Source organism: Patagioenas fasciata, chromosome Z (assembly GCF_037038585.1).
Source record: "Patagioenas fasciata isolate bPatFas1 chromosome Z, bPatFas1.hap1, whole genome shotgun sequence".
Lineage (NCBI taxonomy): Eukaryota > Metazoa > Chordata > Aves > Columbiformes > Columbidae > Patagioenas > Patagioenas fasciata.
In genome coordinates this window covers 5872782-5900417 of record NC_092560.1, presented here as the reverse complement: position 1 = coordinate 5900417, position 27636 = coordinate 5872782, and the positions used below count along the sequence as shown (strand labels likewise).

At 40.1% G+C, this 27636-nt stretch overlaps 1 protein-coding gene across 4 annotated transcripts in view; it reads right to left on the bottom strand.

Moving 5' to 3' along the window:
* EDIL3 (EGF like repeats and discoidin domains 3) overlaps window positions 1-15621 on the bottom strand; it is a 250484-nt gene extending 234863 nt beyond the window's left edge. For 2 of the 4 annotated variants that reach the window (XM_065860557.2, XM_071801893.1), the window contains exon 1: window positions 15317-15618. In XM_065860557.2, coding sequence (XP_065716629.1) covers window positions 15317-15383 — 67 coding nt within the window. In that variant the 5' untranslated portion in view covers window positions 15384-15618. Of the gene's footprint in view, window positions 1-15316 lie in introns of all 4 variants that reach the window. The other 2 variants (XM_071801892.1, XM_065860558.2) reach the window with 2 other exon arrangements.
* Between the last annotated feature and the right edge of the window lie 12015 nt (window positions 15622-27636).

Genomic DNA, 27636 nt, shown 5'->3' with positions numbered 1-27636 from the left:
GGTTTTAAATTAGATAATTAATTATTTGAAAATGTCTGTTCTTCCCCCTGAGTGTAACCAAAATTAATCGTCAATTGAGTTCATTTTAATTTCTTCCCTTAACACTCATATCAGCAGAGTTGTTAAACTCCATGCATGATCACTGAATCCTACACCTATAAATCTCATCATCATAGCAGGAGGTTTTCATCTGAGATTTCTTGTGTCAAAACCAGATTGCATTTTAAAACGCCAACTCATAACTTCATTCCAATATGCTTGAAAGCCGTGTTTTTTTGTCACAATCTGGAAATTAGACATTTCTATTATTACTGTCTCAAGAAGGAAAATGTTCAAGAAGAATTTCCACATATTGCTACTCTTTTTATCCCTTTCTATTTCATAAGCAAATATAAAAGAATCTTAATAATGGAAGTAAATCTTTGGGTTTTGGTTCTTATTGCCAACCCACACAACTGCAAGACTATAAAGTGAAAATAGCAAAAAGAATGAAAATTGCAGCTTGTTTAATGTTGCTTAGTCTCCTTTATTAATGATAAGCAACAATTACAAAGTAAACAAGCAAATAAAATTAAAAAAACACCAGATGCACTCTGTAGGTCTGAGACTTCATTTTTGCTACCATCTAAATAAAATACAATCCTACTCTTTATGTTGAAAAGAAAAACAAAACAAAACAGCAACAAAAACAAAATGCTCTTCTGCAGATGGTTAATTGAACAGCACTCTCAATCTCACACAGCTATTCAAAATGGGGTTTACAAGGGACCCAAGTCTTCACACTCCCTCCCTCCACCCCTCGCAGTAAGGGTCATATTTGCAGAGAAGATGACTCTCACTCTCCTGCCATGCGTTGCTGTGAGGGGTCTGTCTCTGTCTCCTCAGCCCCCTTCCCACAGGCAGTGGGGCTGCTCTTGTCCCCATGAGGCTGCCCACCATCTGCAGACACAGAGTTGGTCCCACAGGTCCCCCTGTTTGCAGAACAGGAGCTGCAGTCCCCACCAACACCGTGGTCCCCCTGACCTTACCCCCATTCATCCAGGTCTCTCCTGAACTGGAGGTCCCAGTTGAAACACAGTGGTGCGTCACTTGTTAAGTTTTGTGCCTGTATGCCCCATTAACCACAGTTCTCTGAGTCACATAATCCAGCCAGTTTATTACCTGTCTCTCTGCCCATGTACCCAAACCACCATGGCCCAAGTTGGATGTGAGAACAACAACAGTGTCAAGAGCCTTACTACAGCCCAGGTACACGACACTCACCACTCTCCCCTTATCCACACACTAGTCATTTCTTCCCAGAAGGCCATCAGGTGTGATTTACCCTTGGTAAACCTATGGTGACAACTTCCAGTCACCCTTTCCTTCACTTGCCCATGACTTTCCCAAGGACTAAGCAAGGCTGCCCAGACTAGAGTTTCCCCTTCAGTTAACCTTTTTGTCTTTTTGGAAAATGGATGTAACATTTACTTTTCTTTAGTCACAGGGGATGTCCCCAGATCTCCATGACCACCCAGAGGTTATAGACATCTCGCCCTCCAAGGCCACTGGTCAGCCCTCAGCACCCTCAGGTGCAGTCCACCTTGTCCCATTGGCCCATGGGTGAGGTTGTCTCCATCCGTCCCACCTTGATGCTCACCCACTGCTGTTTTTATTTCTCCTTGACCCATGTCACCAAACACAGAGATCTGGCGGGGCTGTCTGGGGAGGACTATGGGAATGGCTGTATTTAGTTCCTCTGCCTTCTTGCCTGCTGTCATATCAAATCACCCAACCCATTCAGCAGCAACCACACATTTTCTTTGCCAGGCTTTCCCAGCAGTATCACTGGCCATAGTTTCTCTGCAGCATCCCAAATATAAGCACCAGAGAGAAGTTGTCAGGTCAGGGGATGGTTGCGTCTGTTCCCCACACGTGAGTTTTCATTAGTTATCACCCTCCTTTTTTTATTTGCTTGCTAACATGGTTGGTAACTATAACTGCAGAACTGGAGAAGAATCTGTGATGTGATGCCAGAAGCGGTAAGCTTCCAGCTTTCCCATCATGGAAGTTTCTATCCACAACTCATTGGGAGGTGGTCCTCTAGATTTCCCTCTTCCTTTGCAAGGCAGGACTCGAGTTGCTGACTTTGTGTGGTCTTCAAAAGATGCTGTAAATCTCATGTTTGTCATGTCTGATGACATGCAGCACACCTCAGCAGGAAAAAGCCCTCACTGTCACCACCCTGGGCTTCTCTGCAGCCTGAGGATGGTACAGCAGCATCTTCCCTCAGTACCTTTCATCTGGGTCAGTGTTTCTGATCTACCATGATAGCTGGTCAAGCCCATGCCAGAGGCAGTCTTGTTTGGAATGGAAACAAAGGAACCATGTTCTCCCAAGAGTAAATGGCCAACTATGCCACCTACATTTCAAAGACAGTGGTGTTCACTTCACATACAGACACTGTTATTCAATTGGATTATTGCAAAAGCATGATTTCACCACTAGCATAAAAAAAAATGTTGATAGGAGTTGTATAAAATTTCTGGCAAGCAAGCCAGGTTAGAGGCCTCAGATCAGATCATAATGGGACTTGCAGTCATCAAGGCACAAACACACCTAATGCAGAACTTGCAGGTTTTTTTCCCTGAGAGACAGCAGTCCAAACCTGAAAATGCAATATAACAACCCAAAATTTCAGAGAGGTTTTAGTCCATTTTCTAATGCAGCTCTTTCCTGAAAGTTCTGTAAAACCATAAAAGCTTAAACTATGTTTATAATAATAAAAAAAAATGCACATCTGATTTGAAGATTTAATTAGTCATTTTGGACATGAAGTGACAGCTTGTAATATAGATAATAGTTTTGGCAAAGCTGCAGACACTAATCTAGAGGAAGCTCTGGTGTAATGTTATTCTGCTGTACTCACAAGAGATCTCTTTGTGTTATTGAAACCAAGCAAAGCCACAAAAATCCATATTCCTGAAGGAGTTAAATGTGAAAAGAAACTTACTTTAAATATAAAATTTGGATTAACATCTATCAGGGCCCTCGCTCTTTGAACCATTAACCAAAACATAAAATATCCAGGAGTTCAAGTCTGTTCAACATCCCAAATGGAAAAAATAAAAGGAAAAGGGATAAAATAATAGTCCAGATAAAAGAAGCAATGGGTTAAATTACAATATAATTCTTAAACATGAAAAGCACTTTCAAATAACACTGCTGATTTTCAGAAGTATTAGAAAGCTTTCAATCTATCAAAAGTGTTCCAGGAAAAGAGAAAAACTCCATGTAAACCTTTGCATAAAGGAAGAAAGTAGGATCTCATAAAAACTTCAATCTTGAAGAAATAAAAAATGCAAGTAAATAGAAGACCACTCTTCTCCCATCTGTACTTAAAAAAAAACAAAAAACAAACAAACAAACAAAAACAAACAAAAAAACCAACAAAACAACAACAAAAAAAAATCAAAACAAAACAACAACAGCAACAAAAACCACCACAACCTCTTCTTTACTCTTCCAGATAACAGGACAACAGTGCACGTAGTCTAAAAATTCAAGGTAGTTGGTGATAAGCAAACTAGGTCACTACACAGACACCAAGAATACATATAGTCATCTCTAACGCAGAAAATTTTTTGAAAGCCTGAGATGGCTGTATTGAATGCAGAAGCCTGTTGTATCTATAAACTTCATCACCACTTCATTTCAGGTTGAATACTGCAGAACATAAATACTGTATAAAGATCCATCCTGTGCTGGTACTTATGTTAGAAAATGCCACAAACATTGCGCAATAGTACCATAATGCCTCATCATCCCCAGCGAATCCATCCCTCTTACAATTCATGCCACTGCCCTTTATACCCAGACTACCCATGAGCTCCAACGGGACCACGTGGTGACACATCTATGCTGCTCCAGGAACACTGGCAATATAGCACCAACTCCATATAGATACAATTTCTTCTGAGTCCTCAGTTCCATCAGAAAAACAGAGGATCTATTACACTTTAAAGAATATCAGTCCTATATATTCTTCCTTTCTATCCAGACGGCAGTAGGAAATACATGGCATAGGACCGACTCTACTCCTTAACTGGTCACCAGTAGAGTGATGTCCATCTGTGGCTTTCCAGCTGCTTCGCTAAGCCTGAACTCTGGGCAAAGCCTGCGTGGTTTAAGAGCAGAGCTGACAGAGTTATTCCACTGCTCAGGTAGGGTATGATCCAAAAGAAGTTAGTATTTTATTTCTAAACTACGTCAACTTAGAAGAACCTTCTATAAAGCCAATTTCAGCAGATATACACTACAGCTTGTAATCTACCAGAACAGTAATTTTATGTCTTTTATGATGTTCTCTTTCAAAGAACAGATGTAATATGTCTGAAATCTTCAGTAATTTTACTGCTGTATCTTAACAAGAAAATGGGGCAGAACAAAACTATACCCTTTCTGAAGCTGCTTTTTCTACAGAAAATCTGTTCAGATATCTTACATTAAAGGCTTTTAAAAATTACTCCAAATGGTATAGAATACATATACCATGCTGTAAACAGACTGGGAATTTGCAATTTGAATTTTAAAAGCTTCTAACACCTCATTTTGAAAACAGAAAATAAATGAAAATCTCTTATGTATACGGTAACAAAGTGAGAACACTGAACAACATTAACTGAGAGTTCTTCTGAAACAGCAATTCCAGATGATTACTTGTTTGCCAGATCCCTGCAACTCTTTGGGTAAATATTAACAGTATGCTAGCACTTCTCACACACACACAATGAAATGTATGTGCAAGCAGCTGCAATGCTTACAGTGTAGGAGCTTCCAGTACAGGAGACCTAACATCACAGCTTTTAGCAAACGTAACTCATCACATCTTATTATTCCTCTTAAAGGTAGAAGCCTTTCTATGTGATGTATTGACATTTGTTCTCAGACTACAGGGATGCTCTTTTTATTATCTGGAAGGTACACAGACTTCAAAAAGAAAAGGAAAAACAAAACAAAACAAATCAAACCAAGCTTCATGTGACACCGGAGACAAAAGATTACTATGACAGATTCTACCACAAGATATTATGATTATCTGCCAGAGTAGAACATTTATAAGGTGAAAGAGTAGCTTCCTGAATCTCCAAAAACATAAAAGAAGAAAACCTCCTCTATTTCTTGTTACAGTTCTTCAGCTCTGAAAACAGTGCTGCTTTAGAGAAAATGTTAAGTTCTGAATACTGATTACAGTTAAATCGGACTGACATTTATTCCAGTGGAGCTGAGTACAGTTTTGGGGTATTCCTTCTTCCCTCCTCTGCCTTAAAAGGGAATGTGTAGTTGGGACTTAAAACTCTGTTCAGATTTTTCTGGAAGTACAATTTCACAGTGCAATTCATCGCTGGAAAAGAAAACAGCACAGCTGTTTTTAATTATTTATTGCTCTCTCAGGAAATTAAAAAAAAATAATAATCTGTGATTCTATGAGAAGACGACTACCAAAAAAAACAATCAAGTGGCAGACTTATTGGTCAAAATTAGTCAATCACTAGTGTTAGACCTGAGGAGGAGACTCAGCTACAATAGGACCGGTGCGTGAAGCTGACTTTGAGGGACACTGCCGCTTGGGAAGGTCACAATATTGCTTTGTCAGGCTGTTTACTCGCTGAAAGATGTGGCTTTGTCCAGCTGAATCCAGCTGCCAGATTCAGCATGCGCACGTACACATGAAGACCTTGTGAATCAAATAACACAAAAAATGTTATATTAACATTTTGAAGAGTTTTCACTTTTTCCTCCTGAAGTAACTGAAACTTGTAGTGACTTTACTCATTCATTTTGGTGACTTCTTTCTTCCTATACAGCCTTCAGCTGGTCTGAATGGAGAAGGCAGAACCACATCTACTGACCGGTAGTTTTAAAGCAGTTCATTTGTCCAGAAATAAGCCAGGACAGAATTCATAAGACAGCTCCTCCAGCACTACTGAGAGCACATGGGGAGCTTCTGAGTCTTGCCTGTTTTGCATGGCCCAGGTTTGATCTTTATCTATAAGATAAATATTTGGCACAAAATAATTAGGGAAGAAAAACACTATAATCTGTCCTCATCAACATAACCTACAAGGATAGTTTAGTTAATCAACGCTTGATTGGTCCCAGGATGCAAATACTCAGGACTGGGAGATGGCAGGAGAAATACAGAATTTGCTCCTCTACCTACAGCCACCCAAACGTAATGCAGACAGCAATGCAATGATTGGAATAGTTTGGATTGGAAGCGACCTTCAAAGCTCACCCAGTCCAACCCCAGCTCAGGTTGCTCAGAGCCCTGTCCAGCCTGGACTGGGATGTCTCCAGGGATGGGGTATCCACCACCTCTCTGGCCAACCTGGGACAGGGTTTCATGATGGGCATTGCAAAAAATTTCTTCCTCATATCCAGCCTGAATCTGCCTCCTTTAGTTTGAAACCATCACTTCCTGTCCTATCACAGGAGCCCCTGATAAATGGTCTGTCCCCATCTCTCTCACAGGCTCCATTTAAGTATGGAAAGGCCGTGATAAGGTCCCCCTGAAGCCTTCTCTTCTCCAGGCTGAACAACCACAACTCTCTCAGCCCATCCTCCCAGCAGAGCTGTTCCAGTCCTTGGATCATTTTTGCGGCCTCCTCTGGACCTTTTCAAACAGGTCCATGTCTTTCTTGTACTGCATCCTCATGGGCCTGGTTTCTGCACCTGGTTTCCATAGTCCACGATATATATCTATACACAAAGCAGGTGAGAAATGTGTCATTCAGTGACTTAGGGTAGGGTGGGGTAGAGAGTGAGCTTATCTCTCTGCTTGAAATGGTTGAAGTTCACCTGTTTGGCACTGAAAAACAGACTCAGGACATTCACACATGAAGAACCAGCAAGCGCCTGGAATTGTAGGTCCAGAAACATATTTATTTCAAAAAACAAATAAGTTCTCACCAAGAAGACTATCTGTAATATCCTCCTGAAGGAACCAGGTGAGAACACAGCTGGTGTCCAACAGCCCCATGCCACTCACTCACTCCTCCTTCCCTCTTCCCATGGCCCTTCATTGCACCAGTGCTGGGGCTTGCCTGGTCCTGCCCTAATTCATGCCAACAAGCTGTAGCACCAGAAACTAGCATGGCACATAAATGCTGTTTTTTATTGTTGTGCATAAAACCGTCACCAGTGCTGAAATTAGGGAAAAGCCAGTGGCAAAGAGCAATCAGAAGGGTTTGGCCGTACTCTCAAATATCACATGACGTAGTTGCTCATCTTAATTCATATTTAGCAGTAAGAAACTATGGAGACTTGGAAAGTTTCCTACAGAAAAGACCCATCTTTCAGCCCTGAGGTGGCCAAGAGGCTGTGACCCATAGGTCAGAGCTGTACCTTTTACTACTCTATTTTTACTCACACTCATTATTTTAAATGCATATTAGTACGTAATTATTCAACTATACCGAAAGATATTGAGGCATGCTAGAGTAATAACTGCTCTTGCTGTGTGAAGCAATAAAGGTGTAGTCTTAATATTAAGCCAGTACATACAGTCAACCACACTTTACTCCAACTGATTTCAGGGTTCTCACGCAGAAGGTTGCTTTGTTTTTGTTTTTCTTTTCTTGTGTCACAGATTCCACAAAAGAAGAGATACACCTGTGAGACTATATTCCCAAGTGTGTCCAGCATTGCTTGAATTACCATTTTTTTGTTGATCTCTACTTTGCCACTATGACTTTAATAATGGGCTGAACTACAAGACTCACGTTTGAAGAAGAGTTTGGGGTTAATTAAAACCACCATAAGAAGGAACTAGAGAGCAAATGTGCAAGTTGGTAACCGGAGTCTAAGTGTGCTACACTAGAAAATACAGGACTTCTTAAAGAAGTTTCTAAAATGACACATGCACCTGAACAAGGATACCGGGTTAAAGAGGGGCCTTGTGAATAAAGATGTTACAATGGGATGGGCTTGATCACACTCAGAAAAATGAAAGGTATTATTAAAGAGGTTGACCTTTATCCTGAAGGACAACCTATAAATGATGCATCATTTTGTATGAGGTCAGAAGTTAAGCCCTAAAAAAGACATCAAAGAAATTATACAAAAACGTCATTAAAGAAATATATATAGGACATACCACAGAAGAGAACTACTAGGTCATTTTAGCTACTTCCAATGACAACAGAGCACAATTTCCTCATCTACACGGTACACTATTCACAGTATTTATCTAATCTTTCCTTAAAATTGTTCAAACAAATGGATGTTCAGTGGTTTTGAAATAGTTCTGGAATAGCATCTGAAAGCACTCAGCTACCAGCTCTTCATCTTTAACCTAGAAAAGCCCTTGTAAGGCAGTCATGTGCAATTCCTCACACAAGTAAGGAATTTGACAAGTTACATAGCAAATAATATTTTCTCCGTCTCTATTTCAAAAGCCCAAACTGCAAAGGGTGTGAGTAAAAAAGAAAAAAAAAAATCAATCTCAGACTACAGGCCATTGTCTGCAAACATAATACTTAACTAGCAAAACAAAAAACTGGCAAACAGATTAAAGCAGTATGGCCTATGGGATTGCAATAGAGAATAATCATAGAGGAAGCCTGGATTAAAGGGGCTGGTTGTGTGCAATGATACCCAGCAGCGACAGAGGTTGTCGTACATGAGGGAGAGCCAGACTGAAACATATAAATGTTAAAAACAAAATAAAACAAAAGTCTTTTATTTTCTGCTTTTCACACTCACATGTAGAGTATATAAGTTTATACAGAACTATTTCCCATATTGTCTGTTGTAGCTTCAGTGTTGTAGAAACATAAGACATGAGTAATCACATGGCAGAAATTACTGTTATTTGCACGCTGCTGTCACAGCTCTCCATAATTATACAGGTTGACACAGCATCTTGACAATGATAGGAAAAAAGTAGTTTTTGTAGAAATTTTGTCAGCCTCCCTACATAGAAGCATGGCAAATAAAATTACTGCAGCTAAGAACTGACAAACCAATCATCTCTTTTAGTTCTTTTTTTTTGTCTCTGACAAAGAGATACTATCATGAGAGCACTCAAAGACAAAGACACAAAAAAGCCAGCCCTTTGTGTCTAAACTGTAGCTTTACCCTAGTCTAGGACCACAATCCAGCTATGTATAAATGCCTTGTGTTGTTTAAAACTGAAAAAAAAAAAAAAAAAGGAAAAAATAAGTTGCAAGGGGACTGGGACAGGAAGAAGAAGGTTATTTGCAGAACACTGAAAAAGTCCTGCTCTGTATTAAAATAAAGAAAAATTAAACTCTCAGATTTAAATCCATAGTCTGAACCACTCAGTAGTCAATTTGAACGCATGTTGTCCATGCCCCAGGTGAGCAAGCTAAACATCAGAGCATGACAGGGAAGACTGATTATTGGTTGAAATGTACAGAACTGCAGTGTTCTGATCAAGTATATTAAGCTGGTAAATTTCTCAATAGCTTTAACCAAGAGTCACCACTGATGCAGACACCGCAGGCTGGACAGGTTACACCTCCAGATCTCCGGGGTCACCACACCAAAACTCCCACCTCCTCCCACGAAGGACAATAGTGCTCAGCTCCCCTCCCTGTTCCACGGGTGGCCTCCAAGGTCACACATGACCCACAAAACTGAAGCAGTTGGTCATTTTCTTGCTTTTGACCTTCAGTTTTCCATTAGGATGTGCAAAGCTCCTGCCCAGGCTCCACGAAAGGAGAGCAGATCTTCTTGAGCCTGTTTCTTCACCTGCATCACCTCCCTGCTGTCATCTGCATGCTTCAGTTTACAGATTTAAATATTATGGTTAAACTCCTAACTCCTAAAACTGAAGATTTGATGTTCTGCTGCCACGAGTGGTATAGTTAAGATACTTCAGGATTCTCTATTTGATTGGCATAGATGAGTGAATACTTTCTTCTGTATTTTCAAGCAGCTTCGGCAAACTTATAGTCATAAAAAGCCTTTGCTACAAGTTGCCCCTTATTAAAAATTTGGGGGGGGTAGACTGAGGAATACTATTCAGAGCCTCAAAAAACAGCCTTAGACATTCACTGCTTTCATTAAATACAACAAATTTTTACTTGAAAAATAGAGATCTGGATCCTGAGTTCATAGAACAACCAAGTCTTATCTAACATTACCCAAACTTTTAGAAAGTAGCGGACCAGATGTGGGGCACATAAGTGAACGTAATTCCTCTGCACACTATCTCAAGCGTAGATATATCCACAATATAGTATGCATGTATATAACCACTACATAATATGTAAAATTAAGTTGTTTTCATGTGTGTTTCATATGATAATGCATTCACTCACACACCCCATACTGTAATTATTACCTAGATTGGCTAGACACTTTGTTAGATAATCACGGTCTGTTTAATTTCTCAGCTTCTAAAACTTAAAATAGAAGAACACCCCCACTGCGATGAAAGGTAACACAGCTTGCTGATTAAAGAGAAAAAGTACCACACAAACAAACAGAAAAACCCTGTAAGTATATTCCCACAACAGCAAGACCGAGATTTGATAAAATCCCAAACCATGAAGACATGCACAAAATTCTGCACCTCCAAATCTCTGAGACACTTCAGCTGCTAGCTCAGCTCCTGCATTTGGAAATACCCAACATATAGAACCACAGATTCAGTTATTGGTTTTGAATAGGTCCACACTCTGGTTCTTCAACACAGATGGCACAAAAGCTGCTTTACCCCCTACACACCATGTCGTTAGAAAATGATCCATACTCTTCTGTCACCACACACAGTGAGCACCTCTCCTTCTAAGATAAGATCTTGCACAATCTAAGTTTCATATAAAGAATGAAGTCTAGATCCATAATGACTTATTCTTCAAGCTGATGTAACACATCGAATTCAGGCTGATGTTGTCTCTCCCTCTACTTCCTCCCTTCACCCCCTTTAAATGAAAATTGTATGTAGGTCCTCCAATATGAGACAACATCTTCCAGGGTTTTTAAATATGAAAATATTAAGGTTCTTACAAACATTATTTGTGTTTGAGGCTTTTAACTAATCTTTTTTTTTCTGGTGTACCATCTGACCAAGAAAAAGTAAACCCGTATTTTCACCATGAACCTTTTTTGAAAGTTGAAATACATTAACACTCTTTTGATGTTCAGCCCATATTCTTTCAAACTGAAGGTAGCTAAGCTTCAAGTATGCTACAAAGCCCAATATCACTTATTACAAGTGATGATTACAATGCTGATCATCCTCTTAAGTTTTCAGAAATACTCCTGGCTGTGTGGCTTACATAAGTTTGAATTGTGTAAAAACCTAAATTAAAAAAAAAAAAAAAAAAACCAGTAACATGCTAACATCTATGTGACTCACTATAAATTTGAGAATACCACAGATTTATTTCTGACTCCTTGTCGCCTCTCCAGATATCTTAAGTTGAAGGGATATCAGGCTGTGAGTTTGTTACTGCTGCTGTATGGACATATGCTGTATAAACAGCTAATTCCAGGCATAAAAATCAATCTCTGAACAAAAAGAGATTGTCTTTTCAAATAACTTCCAAAGTGGATAATTTCTTTGATTTTCAACTGGATGGTAATTGGAAAAATGTGTAGGAGGGAAGATAAGGCAGTGCCCCTTTTCACTATTCTATTGTCGATACACAACCTTGTATGAAGTATATCCTTTGAAAAAAGACATAAAGGATTACAACATAAAGGGCACTGAAAGTCAGGCACTTAAAAAACCGAATGAATACCACCAGAACTATTAACTCAAGTTCTAACAATGCATGGCTTGACATTAAATTCTGTCCTACGCTGACCAAACACGTACAGGATGCAATAGTATATCTGCGACATGCTTTCTGGAGGCTATATGAACAGTCATGGAAAATCAATTTGAATACAAATGTAATTTGTTAAAAGAACAGTGAAAATCATTATGCAGGGTCACACCGTCAGCAGTTCATACAGAAGCAGATGCCGCCCAAAGATGCAAAGGCATTTGGTAAAACAGAAGGACCTTGGTCTTTAGAAGTGTCTATGATCTTCTCAGTCTTTTGGTGTAGTTACATGAGAACAAAGCTACAGTTTACCTCTCTTGTTTCTCAGTGCTTTTACCCCTTGCAGCTCATTCCAGCTGCAGAAAGAGGCTTTATAGAAACTTCTAAGCCTCAGAAAGAGTGAAGGTTCCCACTGTAGTGGAGAAAAATCAACATATTTGAAATACTTCCTTGAAAGTTCAAAAATACTTAGGCTCAGGTTCACAAGACACAGTCATAAAATAACAAACTAGTTTTGCCTGGTTTTGGTAAAGTAAATACCATTTTTAGGCAAACCATACCTAAAAACTCAGCAAAAAGCAAAGTGCAAAAGTGTGATATGGTTAAAGGGTAAGTTCACAATAAAGACAATGCAAATGGTAAATCTTCAGAAGATCCTGTTGGGAAGACATTTAACATATAGACATGGAATATACTGCTAGGAATTTACAGTACCATTAATGCAGCTGATCAGCTTAGCCCATTCCATGAGGTAAACAGGGGGCTATAACAGCCACCAGTTTTAATTTGTATTTTCCTTTAATTTGATCCCAGTTTTCACTGACTATTATGAAAAGTATTGACTTATTTGTTGTTAAAATAGTACACAGTGCGACTCAGAAACCTACATTACACGTCCTGTAGCCTCTGTACTCACTCTTGTAGTTACTCTCTGCCCACTACAAGGCAGAACATCAGATTGGCTCGCTTTCAAATTTGACCAAGGAACAGCAATAACAGCAAATGTAAAACCTTAGAACTGTTTTGAGATATGCATAAAAGCACATTCCTTATTAAAAATGCATCTGCATCTTTCTTGCAAACTAAGGAGTAGAAGTCACTGCACCCTTGAAGCCTAATTTCATCATATACATGCATATAAACACATCTCTGGAGATCAGACTCCTGTTACGGTGCATGAGGTTGCAAATTTATCAGACTGGACACAAAGAACAAAATTCATGTTTTCCATTGGGATGACTATTTCATCATCATCATCATCTCTCAATCTTTCTCCCCCTTCTCTTGCCCTTTTTCTTTCAGAAAAATAACCAAAACCAAAACAACTTGCTGATATACTACATATGTTTTCCAAATGCAAAAAGCAAGAGAGGTTTTTAAGATATGGTGAATAAATGGGATTTTGGTCTCCGACATTACTTTTCAGAGGTCCAGTAAAAAAACAGTTCGCATTTTTCTTTAATAGTAGACTTGAAATGCAGGTTGGTAATGAACTATATGACTTAACTTTGATCTGCAGTTGGAATTTACCCCAAAAGACAGGGAAGAACTGGACACTGCATAGATGACACTGCCATAGGTTTTTATTATACACCGCTATGCAAATAGACTAATCAGCAAGTAATGTTCAAACAATGCACAAAAAGTTTTGTACTGTTCAAAACCTGGTCTCTAAAGAGTTCCAGTTACTTAGAGTCATCATAACTTTGAGAGCAAAATTAACCCAGTATATCAGACCTGTCAAACAGCATTTTATCCTTGTTTCAGAAAAAAACAAACCAAACCAAAACAAAACAAAAACAACAACAACAAATAAAAACACCCACACCTCTGTATCATTTTCTTTTCTTTCATGTTGAAAGCCAAGGACAAACCTTTAACTGAGCTATTACAGCCTAAAGAATCACTGAGTAAATGGATTTTTTTTTCCTTTCTATTTCACTTTTGCAAGAAAAATCTATGAAGTTCTCTCTGTTCTTGAGTTCTTTAAAAACATGGCAAGACCATGGACTTGAATGGAAAAATGTTTCAGATGTGAGCTATCAGAAGTCCTACAGAAGCCCAATGCAAAGTATTTAAGACAAGTCCAGACTTTGTGGCAGATAGGATCTTTGCTCAAAAGACTTTGGGCATAAACCACAGGTACAAGGACATATTGCATAAGCTATCACATGCTTGCTGCAACTGTGTGAATGTTACTGGATTTTGAGAATCCACGGTGCTGAATAATTTAAGAGCTAATAAAATATTCAATTTTATTGATACAATGGTTTCATTTGAAAATAAAAAACGTGAATAATGACGAGAACAGGTCTAAAAGTCAACGGAAACATTCTGTTACTCATTAGGATAACAGTTCTACTAAGCTTCTGGAAGATACAACTAGGACGATGGAAAAGTCTCCAACCCCGAGAGATGCCCCCCAGGCCGGCAGGGGGGACAGGAACAGCCCCGGCACAGGGGCACGTTTGGAGTTCGCAGACGGCAAAAAGGCTCTGCCCGGGGGGTGAGAGTCCCCACAGGGGACACGGATTTCGTGCTGCGGGGCGAGGGGTTGGTGGTGGTGCGGACCCATAGCTGTCCGGGGGCTGAGCCCCTTCCCCGACGGCGCTGCGGCTGCCTCGGCGGGGAGAGAGCACCGGGCGGCACCGGGACGGGCGGCAGGTGAACTCCCACCTTCCCCCCCGGGCAGCCCGGCCACCCCCGGCCCCTTCGCCTTCACAAAAGCTGCTGCTGTAGAATCGGTCTTCCCCCCCCTCCCGCTACATCACGACGTTCAGGTCGCTGCAAGATGAGCGCCGGTAACTTTTTTAATGCGAGGAAGAAAAACCCATCTTGCCTGCGCTAAATGATTATTCTAAATAATAATAAACAGAACTCCAAGAGCTCTAAAGTTATTTTTCTGGGCCAGGGTTGTACGTTTTTATCTTTTTTTTTTCTTTTTTCTTTTTTTTTTTTTTTAGGGGGGGTGGCATGAGACACAGGGAAGGCGCCGTTCGTGTTTCAGATGGAGATGCCCTAGTTAGAGGGAGGCAGGAAAGGGGTCGCCTGACAGGAGCCATCCACCGCTGCCGAGATGTTAAAGCCCCCGAACGTGTTTGCAAACTGTTCCACGGTTTGCTGGAGCTGGATCTCTGGCTTTGAGCTAACAGCCTTCAGATTAAAATGAAGACCGCTGATTGGGGGGGGGGGGGGGGTGCAGAAAGAGATGTGGACAGCTCTGCGGATATTATTAAATCTTCTCAGCCGCTCATCTGGATTACATTTAAGCTCTCACGGCATTTCTTTCCCCTCTAATTAGGTGTAGTTTCAAAACAGAATGTGTCTGAGGATGGATCTTTCGTCGGCTTCTATTTAAAATGTAAAGATAAGTTGTTGGGGTTTTTTTCATGAAAACAAAAAAGCAAGCCCAGACAGAGGCACCCAGCTGGGAGCCGCCCGCCGGTCGCGCCTCCCCGGTCCCCCGCGCACTTCGGCTCTGACTTTGTGAGAGCTCCGGCACGACCGCGACCCCCCGGTCCCCGTCCCCTCACCTCGGGCGAGACGCGGCGTCACCAGGCTCCCGCAGAGCGCCAGCCAGGCCACCACCGCGCGGCTCATCCTCCTCTTCCTCCCGCGGCCGCGCCGCCTCTGCCGAAGGAAGGAGGCGGCGGGCGGCGGCGGCGCCTCCGCCCGGTGATGCGATGCGATGTGATGCGAAAGGTCCCTCCCGAAGCAGCGCGGCCCCCCCGGCGGAGCGCAGCCCCCGCCGCGGCTCCCGCTGCCGCCGCCCTAGCAGCGACGAGAAGGCTGCCCCGCCGCCCGCCGGCTCTGCGCGCCCGCCAGGTGCCGCCGCGCCTCCAGCATGGCCCGGCCGGCCGCCTCCGTGCGTCCCGCTGCCGCCGCCTCCTCCTCCTCCTCCTCCTCTTCCTCCTCCTCCTGCGCTCCGAGCGGCTCCTTCTGGAGGGAGGCGCGGGCGGTGCTGCCCGACACACCCCGGCACCTGCTCCGCCCCCCCGGGCCGCGCCGCGGCGTGGGATGCGGGCGGGGGTCGGCGCGTCGGTGGTGATCGTGTGAAATGATGTACAACGCGGAGGGTGGGAGGGAGGAGGGCAGGGAGGCAGGCGCTGGCTTCTGCCAGCCTTTCCCCCAACACCCGCTCCCTGCCCTTCGCTCCCCTTGTCCCGTCTGCGGGGACCGCGGGTCTCAGGAGCGGACTCAGGAATGCACCCTTGGCCAGCCTCTCCCTTAGTGTGCCGCGGTTTAGCCGTTGGCCCTGTGGCCCTCTTCTATTCGGGAAGAGAATTCGCAGGCTGGCACGGTTCACAGAGGTAGTTTTGCCCTCCGCAAACTTTTATCTTGTAGGTGTTGCCTGAGCCTTGCACTTTGCTGGATGCTGCTTCAGCAGCCGATTTAAAATCCTTTTTGAACATCCAGATGGGGAACTTAAACGAAATACTAATGTCCATTCTTCCACCTCCATCCCCAGGTAAGATGTCATCCTGCCCGTCACTGAAAGGCAATCACAGCAAGAACGAAAGACTTGGTGAAATTTCAAAAGTAGTCCAAGGTGAAGGTTGAGAAGGTCCAGTGTCAGTCTACTGCTCGCATCTTTTTTTCCCCACCTGCAAATATACAGCTACTACAGTGAAATGAGCACTAATTGCCCAGTGGGAGTCAAAAAGCTCTTCAGATATTTTACATCGGTAATTTGCATCCCCTCTACATGGCCTCGTAGTAAAAGAGCCTTTATTAATATTATATTAAATGTTAATGCAATTGCTGAGTGAGAAGAATGCACTTAATAGCATTAGGCTGTTGAGAAGCATTTCTATAGATACAACCTGAATGTCCGGGCTGGCTGCATGACAGCAAGGAGAGATATCATGAAATTAAAAGTGGAAACGACCCATTAAGCAGTCTAATCTGTGGCTACTTTGGCTAGCATCTCACCGTAGTTTCCAGCATTTCATTTTACAAACCCTTTGTCTACTATTAAGTGCCTGTAAGTGGCAGAGTGACAGCACTTTCCTAAAGCTCTAGTTTTACATCTGAGCTTGGAATTAATCGCGTTTTCCTCTGACATTGGAAGTATTTTAGTTTCATCACATTACATTGTCAGGAAATAATTAAAAGATTGAGGTGTTTTTTTTTTTTTGCATCGGGTAAGGTATGAAATTAGCAGAAGTAACATGCCCTGATAAAGACCATTTTACACCCAGAATCCCAGAGCATTTTCTGCTTACATACAAGGCACAAGTGCACACAAAAAGCACACGCTTCACCCATCTTGGAGGCTCAAGCGTCTCTGGTGGCACTCAACAAAATTATCCAGCAGGTTAGGACAGATAACGAAAAAAAAATTCCCCTACACTAATGAAGCCCATGCTAGCAGAGACAATAATTTACCACTGTCTTTAGTCCAACGTATCTCTCTGGACATGAAGTAGCTGGTAGCATTCACTAAAACTTTCACTGTCTTCACTATGATGTGTGCTTGCGTAATTCAGCTGGCAGCACTTGCATGGGCTGCAGACATTCCTTCGTCGTGCTGCACAGACTTACTCTGCAACTGCATCACTACTTCTACAATAACTTGGATTTTACATGTCAGTTTCCATGCCAGAGATCTCCCTTGAAGAACTACCCTCTGGAAAGAAAATACTTCTATTTCTCCTTGAGTGTTGCTTTACTATCAACATAGAGATAGTGGAAATTTAGGAAGCCTTAACAAAGCTTCTGATATTAATGCATCGTTTCTCCATGACGGTACTAATTTTACTGCTTATCTCTGTTTCACAACCAAGAATCCAGCTGTCATAATTACAAGGCAAGCTGCATTTTAGCTGCTGTGGCAGCCCAGCATGCCTGCACCCCCAAGTGGCAGGCTTGCCTTTTTTTATTTTTCTTGAGGGAATAATCCCGTAATGCAGTCCCTTTATTTCCCCAATTAGGATAAATCTAAAGGGCCTGACTACATTTGGTGCTGGGAAGCCTTTTTCCACTGAAAGCCTGTGACTAGCAGCTGATTAAAATGACACAGAAATGGCTTCTTCAAAGCCAGACATTGTTTATTCAGCCAAAAGGGATGAAACAACAAAAGGCTTTTATGTTTCCTTCTTACCTAAAGTGCAATGCCTTTCTGTTTTCAGATTTTGAATAAGTTTTATTCAACAAGATCTATCCCCCACTTCAGAGTAATCAGACTGTCTCTCCAGTTTTCTTGCTGCTCGTCTCTGCTGGACTCCTCTTCAGGTGCTGCTTCCCCTGCTTGGTCCCCTGTGTTTTGGGAAGGACCCTGACTGAGGGATGCTGTAGGAGCACCCAGCACCTTCCTTCTAGCCCAACTATTTTTCTTAGCACAGAGCAATGCAACACCCTGCTCCATCTCGGTGCTGTGACAATGGTTCAGAGGTACAGGCTCTCCCTTCCTCCCAGCCTAAATGTAGTGACTATTTGCTTCTAGGTTTTCTTAAAACATATTTTCTGGTATGTGTAAGCAAATCCTATTTACTGTGCTAGCCTTGAGTTTTACCAGTCTCCCCCTGCTATGGTACTGTGAGCCCACAATTCTTTTGTGCTTCATCATCAGGGGTTGTTGTGGTCGTGTCACATCACAGGGCTTATGGCCTATAGAGACCCATCCCTGACCTGACCTTGTTGGTGAAGGGGCTGATATGGTGTCCTTCGTTGTTCTCTAAAGTTCAGAAATGGTGGATTTTTGCCACTTGTTGTTTATAACTTTCTTGAAGCAACTGCCTCACTTGATAGTGGGAAGGACTGCCTTCTGACTCTGCTATGATTTACGAGTACTACAAGTATGTAAACATAATTTTCATACGGGAAACCCCAGGACTCAAGACGTCTTGAAGGTTCTCTTTCCCTTATTTGTTTACATATCTGCAAATCCTTAATGACCTCCCAGCGGTGAAGGAACTTTACTTAAATATGAACGGGATGGGACTGGAATGGCACAAGTCATTGCCGCTCAAGCTGACACTCTCACCTTTTATGTGTATTTTAATATTCATGTGCTACATATTAATATTATATGTTTATGTTTGCATTTTGATACTTATCTGTAATGGAAAATTCTTCTTTCCACCATGTGTACTCATGATGTGCTTCATGTTCTCAAATTTAGTATCAGAATGGGCTCAAGAGCTCCCAGATCTTAATCCTGTCTTCCTTTTTCTGACATCCATTGCATGAACAGTAGACATAAAGACTCCTTTTCATTTTCCAAATTGTTTCCACACTTCAGGATCATTTCTGCTGAATTTTAATTAAGTGCACTTTAATATCCAACTATTTATTTTATTTGTTTACTAATAACTTGGGGTCAAGAACTCTTTTGCATCCGCTTTTTTTTAACTTCTTCCATCTAAATGATCAACATTGTTTACTAGGACTTTCTGCCTAATGGGATTACCAGATCGGGAGTGTGGAAACTGTCTCCATCTGCAACACCCAATGCTTAGGCTAGAGATCCCTGTTGATCTTCTGGAATGGAAGGGATAGAGCAGAGAGACAGGTCAACTGCTACTTTTTAAAGGGAAAACACAACATTTTTAATTTCTCTGATGCTGAGCAAGAGCTATTCCACAAGTAGAAGTGTCCCCATGCTTTCCTTCATTTTGCTTTCATTAGCATCTTATTTTTCATCATCTTTTGTCTGCATTATTTCCTACATTACCTCAAATGTTCAAATTAACCCTTGGAAGTCCTGTAGTGCACCAAACAGAAAAAAAAAATGTGCTAATAGAAATGTAGGCAGCCATGTCATTTGTCACATTGCTCTTAGATAAAAAGCCATCAGTAAAGGAACAACAACAACAGTAAATCAGTGCACAAAATGAACAGATTTTTAGCATAAGAATTAGATGTTTAATGTTTATTAGTAATATGTTTAATAGTAGTATGCTTAATGTTTAGTAGTATTGACACAAAGTCTAATAATTGCTACACAAATGGTGAACCGAGTAACTTGAATCTGTGCTGCATAATAAAAGAGTAGGAGCTTATCCTTACTATTCACCAAGCTCTTGCCAATTTTAGAAGTCATCTAGTAAACGTAAATGTAACCTGTCAATTACCCTATAACACCTTTAGGGTATCTTGGATACCAGCTTCGTTTCAGAGATTAGCTTTATCACTGGTTCCCATCAAAGCACTGGCCAGATTTGAGCCTTCTTAAAGTGAGAAATCAGGACAAGCTCAGAGCTCAAGGTGTACAAGCAGAGATTGTATTGCCACCTGAGTTACAATTAGAGCTATAAAAAGCCACTGCTGCACACAAGCAGTAGAACTTGCCATGTTTTCTAATCATACATTCTTTGTTCGTTAGGGATTTGTCATTCACCATTCACCATAACTGGCTACTCTTATTCTGCAAGTTCTGTGTATTTGCCTCAGAGAAAGGGAAAGATACTACATCTGTCAATCACCATCACAGCATCACTGCTAGAATTATTCTTTTGGTTGACACTGACTCTGAAAAAGCAAACAATTCATTCTTTTATTCTCCTCCCGGTCAGACCCTGATTCCCCGCTTCTTGAACACGCAAGGTTTCCAGTTAAGTCAATGTGGGGTTTTGTTGCATAAAGCATGGAAGATCCTGCTTCCCTCAAACCGCTCTGGTTCAAAAGAAGTGTCATGTAATGCTGCATCACAGAAAAGGGAGAGAAATGACTGTGCAACACAGGAAACACTCAAACTCAATACAAGAAAAACCCCAACCAAGCAAAACAAACAAAAAAAGCCCTACAACTTTTACTTTCTGTCTTCTGTAGCATGGATTTTTGTTTGTTTGTTTGTTTTTGTTTGGTTGGGGTTTTTTTGTTTGTTTTTGTGTTTTGTTTGAGCTTTTTTGTTTGTTTTTGTTTTTGTCATTACTTCATAGGAAAGAGGCAACAAAATCAGTGCCATGATTGGTTTTGATTTCCTTTTTTTTAATCTGGGAAATAAGTCTTTACTATCTATAGAGGACAGATATATAAGAATCCTGTGCAACAACTAAATGTCTGCTTTAAAATTAATCCTTTGCCACCCATAATATGAACATGTAATGTGCTCGAGAACATAAAAGAGAAGGAGTGCATAGGCTAAGGTATGCGAGGAACCACTGAAATGAAGTATTCCTACATTTTGTTCTGCATATCTTTTGCGTGCCATTGAAGCTGTGGAACTCAATACTAATTAATTTCAGCTGAAATTTTTACCTACCCACTGGTGGAAGGAAGAAAGTTATCAATTTGGTTTTGCAGTAATGGTGAACGGTGGTTCTTTAGGCAGCAGTAAGGCCCATGTAGAGGCTGAGTACTAACCTACTTGTCCACCAACAACACAACATGGTTCCTCTACTTTCTACATAGGGATGTCTGAGTTAAACATTAGTGTCTCTCCTCTGCTTTGCTGATGTTAAGGTAATGAGACAATGATGCATCCTGTGAAGTGTCACTTTCAGGAAACTGCACATACCCTGTTTCCCCAAAAATAAGACCTAGCCTGAAAATAAACCCTAGCATGATTTTTCAGGATTTTTGAGGATGCTCGAAATATAAGCCTTACTCCAAAAATAAGCCTAGTTACAGTTCATTTTAAAAAAGTCAATTTAAATAGTGTCCATGCAGCTATACATGTAAAAATGTAAGCATCTTTTCTGAGAAAAAGTTAATGTAAAACTCTGTGTTATTTTGGGGGAAACAAGATAGTTGGTCTTCTGATATGGGTACAAACCAGTTTCTGCTCCACACCCTACACCAAGAGGTGATGATACTGTGAGATTGCTGTTCTCTGGTGAGCACAAGTCCCAGAAGACTATGGGGTACCTGCAGTTCTTGAGAGGATGATGAGTCCAGGACACTGCTAAACCCCACGCTTTGCCAGCTGCATCAGTTTATAAAATGCTTTTGCACTCGATAGTGGGAAGGAGTCTTATTGGCATCTTGGATATTATGTTTCTGTACCCTTCACGGCCTGCATCCTTCTTCCAGCTGCAGACAAGTATACTTAAAGGAAATCGGTGAGTGGAGAGAGACTGTCTGACTGAACAGACCTCAGTTCCTTACAAAACCAGGTTGACACACACCTTTCTTCTTCTAGTGTTTGTGTCTCTCTCTGTTGCTGCATGATTCCTATTCTCTCCATTTGTGCGGTGGCTCTTGTACTAATAAAGATTGTTCTGCCCTGCTTGTTTGTTGTCCCTTTATAGCAAAGTTAAATCAAGATTGTTAGTGGGAACATTAAGTCATTATCAAACACATGTATCATTTTAAACAGCTGTTCAGAGAAAAGAGAGCAATAGTTCTTTGAAATCTCTAGCAAGGTTTGCCTTTCCTCTCACCTACCAATACTGGGACTTAGTAGCACCCTGAATCATTGCAGAAACATCCATAAAGTGTAACCCAGTGAGACAGGTCTGTAGAAGCTAGAAGGATTCATTCTCATGCAATATATGTTGCAGGCTTTGAAATCTGTGTTCCCTGGTGTTGCTACCACTTGATCAAATAAAGTTGAAGCTGAATTTGTACAAAACACACAAGGGCTGTGGTAGTTGAAAGCTGATAGCATTCCAAATATAGCTTTTTAGAGGCAGATCTGAAGTTCCTACTTTAGAGTCTGTAATGACCGAGGTGGTGGTTTGGTTTCATTTTGTTTTGTTCTGTTTTGCTTTATTTTATTTTTTCTTCAGTGCTACATAAATGCTGGAGTTGCAATTTTGCAAAGTTAAATGTGTTACCCCAAGGTCTGCATCCTACTGTTATTTATAATAGAATTCCAAGGACAACACCACGAGTGAACTTGGTGAAAAAGTTTATGTCAGATACCTACAAAAGATATTTTTCACCTTAGCCAGGATATGTTTTAACCATTTAAGTTGTAAGTAGCTCTTATAGTGTTTGAGGCTGCTTTTCCCTAAATATGCTGTTGCAGATTGTTCCAATAAATAAGAAGAATTTATTTTTTTTTCTTTTAGTTGTTATTAATTTTTTTATTCTGAGTGATAAGAAGTGATTTGGAATATAATTTTAAAAATTCTTTTGTCTTACTTTCAGCACTTATATTGCACAATTAGTTTTAACAGCTCATTCGTGCTGAATTTCAGAACCCAGGGGAAGAACCATTAAATCACAATAAAGTATTTAATGGAGTTGTGCCATCTGCATTTCAGAGACTTAACTGCAAACTGAGCCAAAGATCTTTGATGTCAAAAAAAAGAGAACATTATTGGAGCCAGGAGACTTTTTACACCTGGTCTCTCATGGTAGAATGCATTTCAAATCAACATTACATACACTTAATAGATTTCAATTATTGGTTTTGTGTGAAACAAGAAGACAAATAACCAAAACTTTTTCTTTCATCTTCTGATAGCTGCCAACCTACCATGACTTTTTGTAAATCATTCAGGTTGGAATTTGACAATGTGACAGATTTTAGGAATACTTTTATACCACTGCAGTGAACTGACAGAGCCATCTTTTCCTTGTCATATAAAATTATTTTTAAGTGTTCTTGGTTTTATGTGAGATTTATTTTGTGCTTTTGTGTGTTTGTTTGTTTTATTTAATAGACATAGAGATGTGTGTTAGAAATTGATACTGATCACACACAAAGAAATGCCAAAAAAACAAACAAACAAAAAACCAAAAAAACACAAAACAAACAAACAAAAAGTCAAGGAAGGGACGTGTACAAGTTCCAGTTAAATTTCTGGAAGTCTTTCATGACTGGTGGAGCGTATTTGTGCGCATTGGAAAATGGCATACTCGCCTAAAGGAAACAGAAGATCCTCTTTTCTTTTCAGGTTGTTAGTGGTACAGCAGACAGAAAACTTGCCTGACACAAGATGCTGTGATTCCTACCCATACTCTGATCCAGGCAACACAGCTGCTTCATCTGGCTTTCTGGTATATCAATTAAATATCCTGATTATTTTCTCCCCTTCAGGGACTCCACTTTTCCAATGAGTACTCTGGTTCTCATGATAATTGTGAGAAATCTTTTTTTTGTCTCATTTGATTTTATCTCTAATGATAGTCAAAGCTTATTTTCCAGACAGCTGTTGTAGAGGTTGGGGTTGAGGCTGCACTGTATTTGAGGCTGTGCCAAGGTGCAGCAGCAACAGCCACTACCCTGGAGGATTCCCAGTTTAAGATTACAGCCCAAACCACGAAGCACAGGAGAGAAACAAAGTGAATGGCAAAAGAATAAGTAAATGAAAGTTTTATGACAAAATAAGATCTATCGTTGCCATTATTTTTCTATTTGGGGTATTAATTGTATTGGATATGAGTCTCAGGAAAGAAATAATTCAAAGATGACCTGTGTTGTCCAAGTTAAAAACTCCTTCAGACCTATGTCTGACATCTATATCCTCACAAAAACCACTTCAGGATTGTGCAGGTCCCAGAGCATCAGCAATGTCATTTCTTTTGAGTTCAAAATCAGGACACCTCTCCCTGGAGCTGGAGGTTGGTGTAATACCGTTTTACCACATTATCAGTCAATTTTAATAATAGTAAAAACAATAGCAATAGTAATATTTAGTAATAATATTTCCTTTAATGAAAATGAAGAGAATCTCAGAAAGCAAGGATATACTTAAATATAGGCACCTAGAACAAACTATGTTTATGACAACACTGAATGGGCACATTGAACATAGTATTAAACAGAATTTATAAAGCGTTATGACTAGAAGTTTCTACTATTATGGATGAATCTAGATAACATTGAAGTATATAAATATTTCACGTAAATGTTTTCTTTCTTCTAAAGTTTTTATATATAGCACTCTACTTACTTCTCATAGATATCCCAAAGTGCTTCCTGAGTAGTGGTTTTGTCACATCAAAACTTCATTTAATGTTTGTAATTATGAGTTTTTTATCTTAAGAAAGAACACTTTAAAGGGCAATTTGCAGCCCCCGTTTTACTCAAACTGGAAAAGCTTCGTGTTTAGGAGAATTCCTTACACAAGAACATGAAAGCAAAGTGTATGATAAAAGATATTTCTGTGGTATTCGAGAATTAGAATTTTCAGAAAGGTAGTTTTCTTTCAAGTCTTCTGGTTCCAGTTGGCTAAATAGCAAAGATTAATTACTGTTATAAAATTCACTTATAAAATATGTATGGATATAATATGGAGGCATAGTATTTGTCAAGTTATTTTTTAATATAAGCAGCCAAATATTTTAGCATCTTGCAAATTAAGGTGGCTCTTACAAATCTCATATACTCACTCACCAAAGATGTAATAGAGTCTAACATCTGTTCAACAGTAAGGTTTTGTCTCTTTGGTAATCAAATAACCAATACTGGAGCACTGCAAAGATAGAGAGGAAGAATATTAAGTAATAATCTCAAAATCCTTCTTTTCATGATGGGGAGAGGAGAGAAAAAAAAAGTCAGGAACTGATAAAAATATCATAGACAGACTTTACAAAAGCATTTTGATAATTAACCTTTGTCAAGTTGATGGTTAAAAATCCAGCTTTTCAACCATGTATCTGCATTCAGGTGAAAATTAACCATTTACACTCAGATTTTTTTCTGGGCCAAAACAATCTATCTAGCCTAGGCAAGGTTTAAATCAGCTTTTACAGTCCTCAGATTAATACAAGAATATTGTATCATCTGAAATATAAAAAAAATTACGACCTTTGAGCCTGAAGAAAAGTCAGATTCTATTAGATGGACGGAGAAGAGTTGCACTTCGATGACAAATGCTATTTGTTGATTCACATATCATTCCTGTTCCTGGCAACTGAAGTCCTTAGAGATGAAAGGAGTGGCCTAACATACCAATCCTTTAGATATTTTTTTGTTGTTTTTCTGTTTCTTTGGACCTGCAGATGCTGCTCTTTTATTATAAGCTTGAAAAATAAACCCTTTACACTGAAGTGCAATGAACCAAGTATTCATCAGAAGTAATGGAAATTACACCTTTAATTGATCCACTATAACCTCCCAAAGCTGAACTGCCATGATGTAACCTGCACAAGAGGAACTTGCTGCATCACATTATTTAGAAGCAATGATGATCTGAATAAGAAATTCCTTTCAATTTAAAAAAAAAAAAAAAAAATCCATGTAACTTAGCTTATTCAATTTGGATTGAAAACAGAATTTCTTTGTTGAGTTTTAGAAAATCTGGAGTTCAATGTCTCAAAATCCTACCTAGAAGTAGTCACTGGCATCCAAAGCTTTAGTCTTTTAATACAGATTAGTTCTTTCAAAATTACTCTGGCCTTTATTTTTCTGTTGTTTGTTTAGTTGGGTTTGTGTTGCTTAGTTGTTTGGATTTGTTTGTGTATTTGGTTGCTCTTTGTTGTTGTTGTTGTTGTTCAAGGACCACATATTTGATACTCTTCAGACCCATATTTCCTAGCCCATTTTCTGACCCAGCTTCTGGAAGATGGTGCTTCTACAGTAACTCCAGGATTTTTCTTTTCAACCATTCAAAATAACTTTGAGAGTTTGAAAGATGGATGCACGTCCCAAAACATTAGAACATCATTTGCCAAATAAAGACACTTTGTTCTCACCATGGACAGAAATGCACACACACGTAATTTGGACAGCTGTTGTTTGCTCTGATGAGAAGATGCAGAATAATTGGAGTACAGAGCCGAGGAGGTCTTTGTTCATAGAAAACAACAACAAAAAAACAAACAAAAAAAAAACCCCGAAACAAACAAACAAACCAAACCAAACCAAACCAAACCAAACCAAACCAAACCAAACCAAACCAAACCAAACCAAACCAAACCAAGCCAAACCAAACCAAACCAAACCAAACCAAACCAAAACAAAACAAAAAACAAAACAAAAAACAATATGGAGAAATGAAAAGCAGAAAGATCAGAGGTTCCTTTTAGTTGGAAAACCATATAAAGGAACTAGAAACATCATTAAAGACTGAAAAATGAAAGTGGGAAGATAAAGTAATTTAAAAGAGACTGAAATACTGTGGTGTAGAGGAGAAATATTGATAAATTATTAGAAGGGAGGTGACCTGATAGTACTTCAGTGTGGCTTTACAGTGGAGGACAGGCATTTGCAAGAAATATGCATTTAGCTAGCATTTTAAAGACTAAAACTATTACATATAAAGTTGATGATATCATCTCTAATAAAAATGATAGATACTATTTGTAACAGCACAGATGACCAGCATTTGCTGGAGTCCATAGTCAGTATTCTGGCTAAACTTCCAATGCTTTTTGTATTCAGTTTGCAGCTTGTTTTTTGGTTTTATCATCTCTTGTTTCCATCCGCTTATAAAAGAAGCCCCTTGAGCTCATTATTTTAAGATGATATCTCCTCTTTATGTGTTGTTCTTTGATTCAGGTTTGCTTTTCTAAAAGGGAAAAAGGGAAGCCAGAGTATGAAGTACTTTCTTACGAACCAAGAAACAGTTACTGTAACTCATTTTCACTGCAGTAATCAGATTAATTCACCAAGTCTGAAACTTCATAAATAAAAACACAAGGCTGTCATTCCTCAGGAATTTCACCCACATCACAGTATCACAGTATCACAGTATGTTTGGGATTGGAAGGGACCTCAAAAGATCATCTAGTCCAATCCCCCTGCTGGAGCAGGAACGCCTAGGTGAGGTCGCACAGGAATGTGTCCAGGCGGGCTTTGAATGTCTCCAGGGAAGGAGACTCCACAACCTCCCTGGGCAGCCTGTTCCAGTGCTCTGTTACCCTCACTGAGAAGAAGTTCTTTCTCAAATTTAAGTGGAACCTCTTGTGTTCCAGCTTGATCCCATTGCCCCTTGTCCTATCATTGTTTGCCACTGAGAAGAGCCTGGCTCCATCCTCGTGGCACTCACCCTTTATATATTTATAAAAATTAATA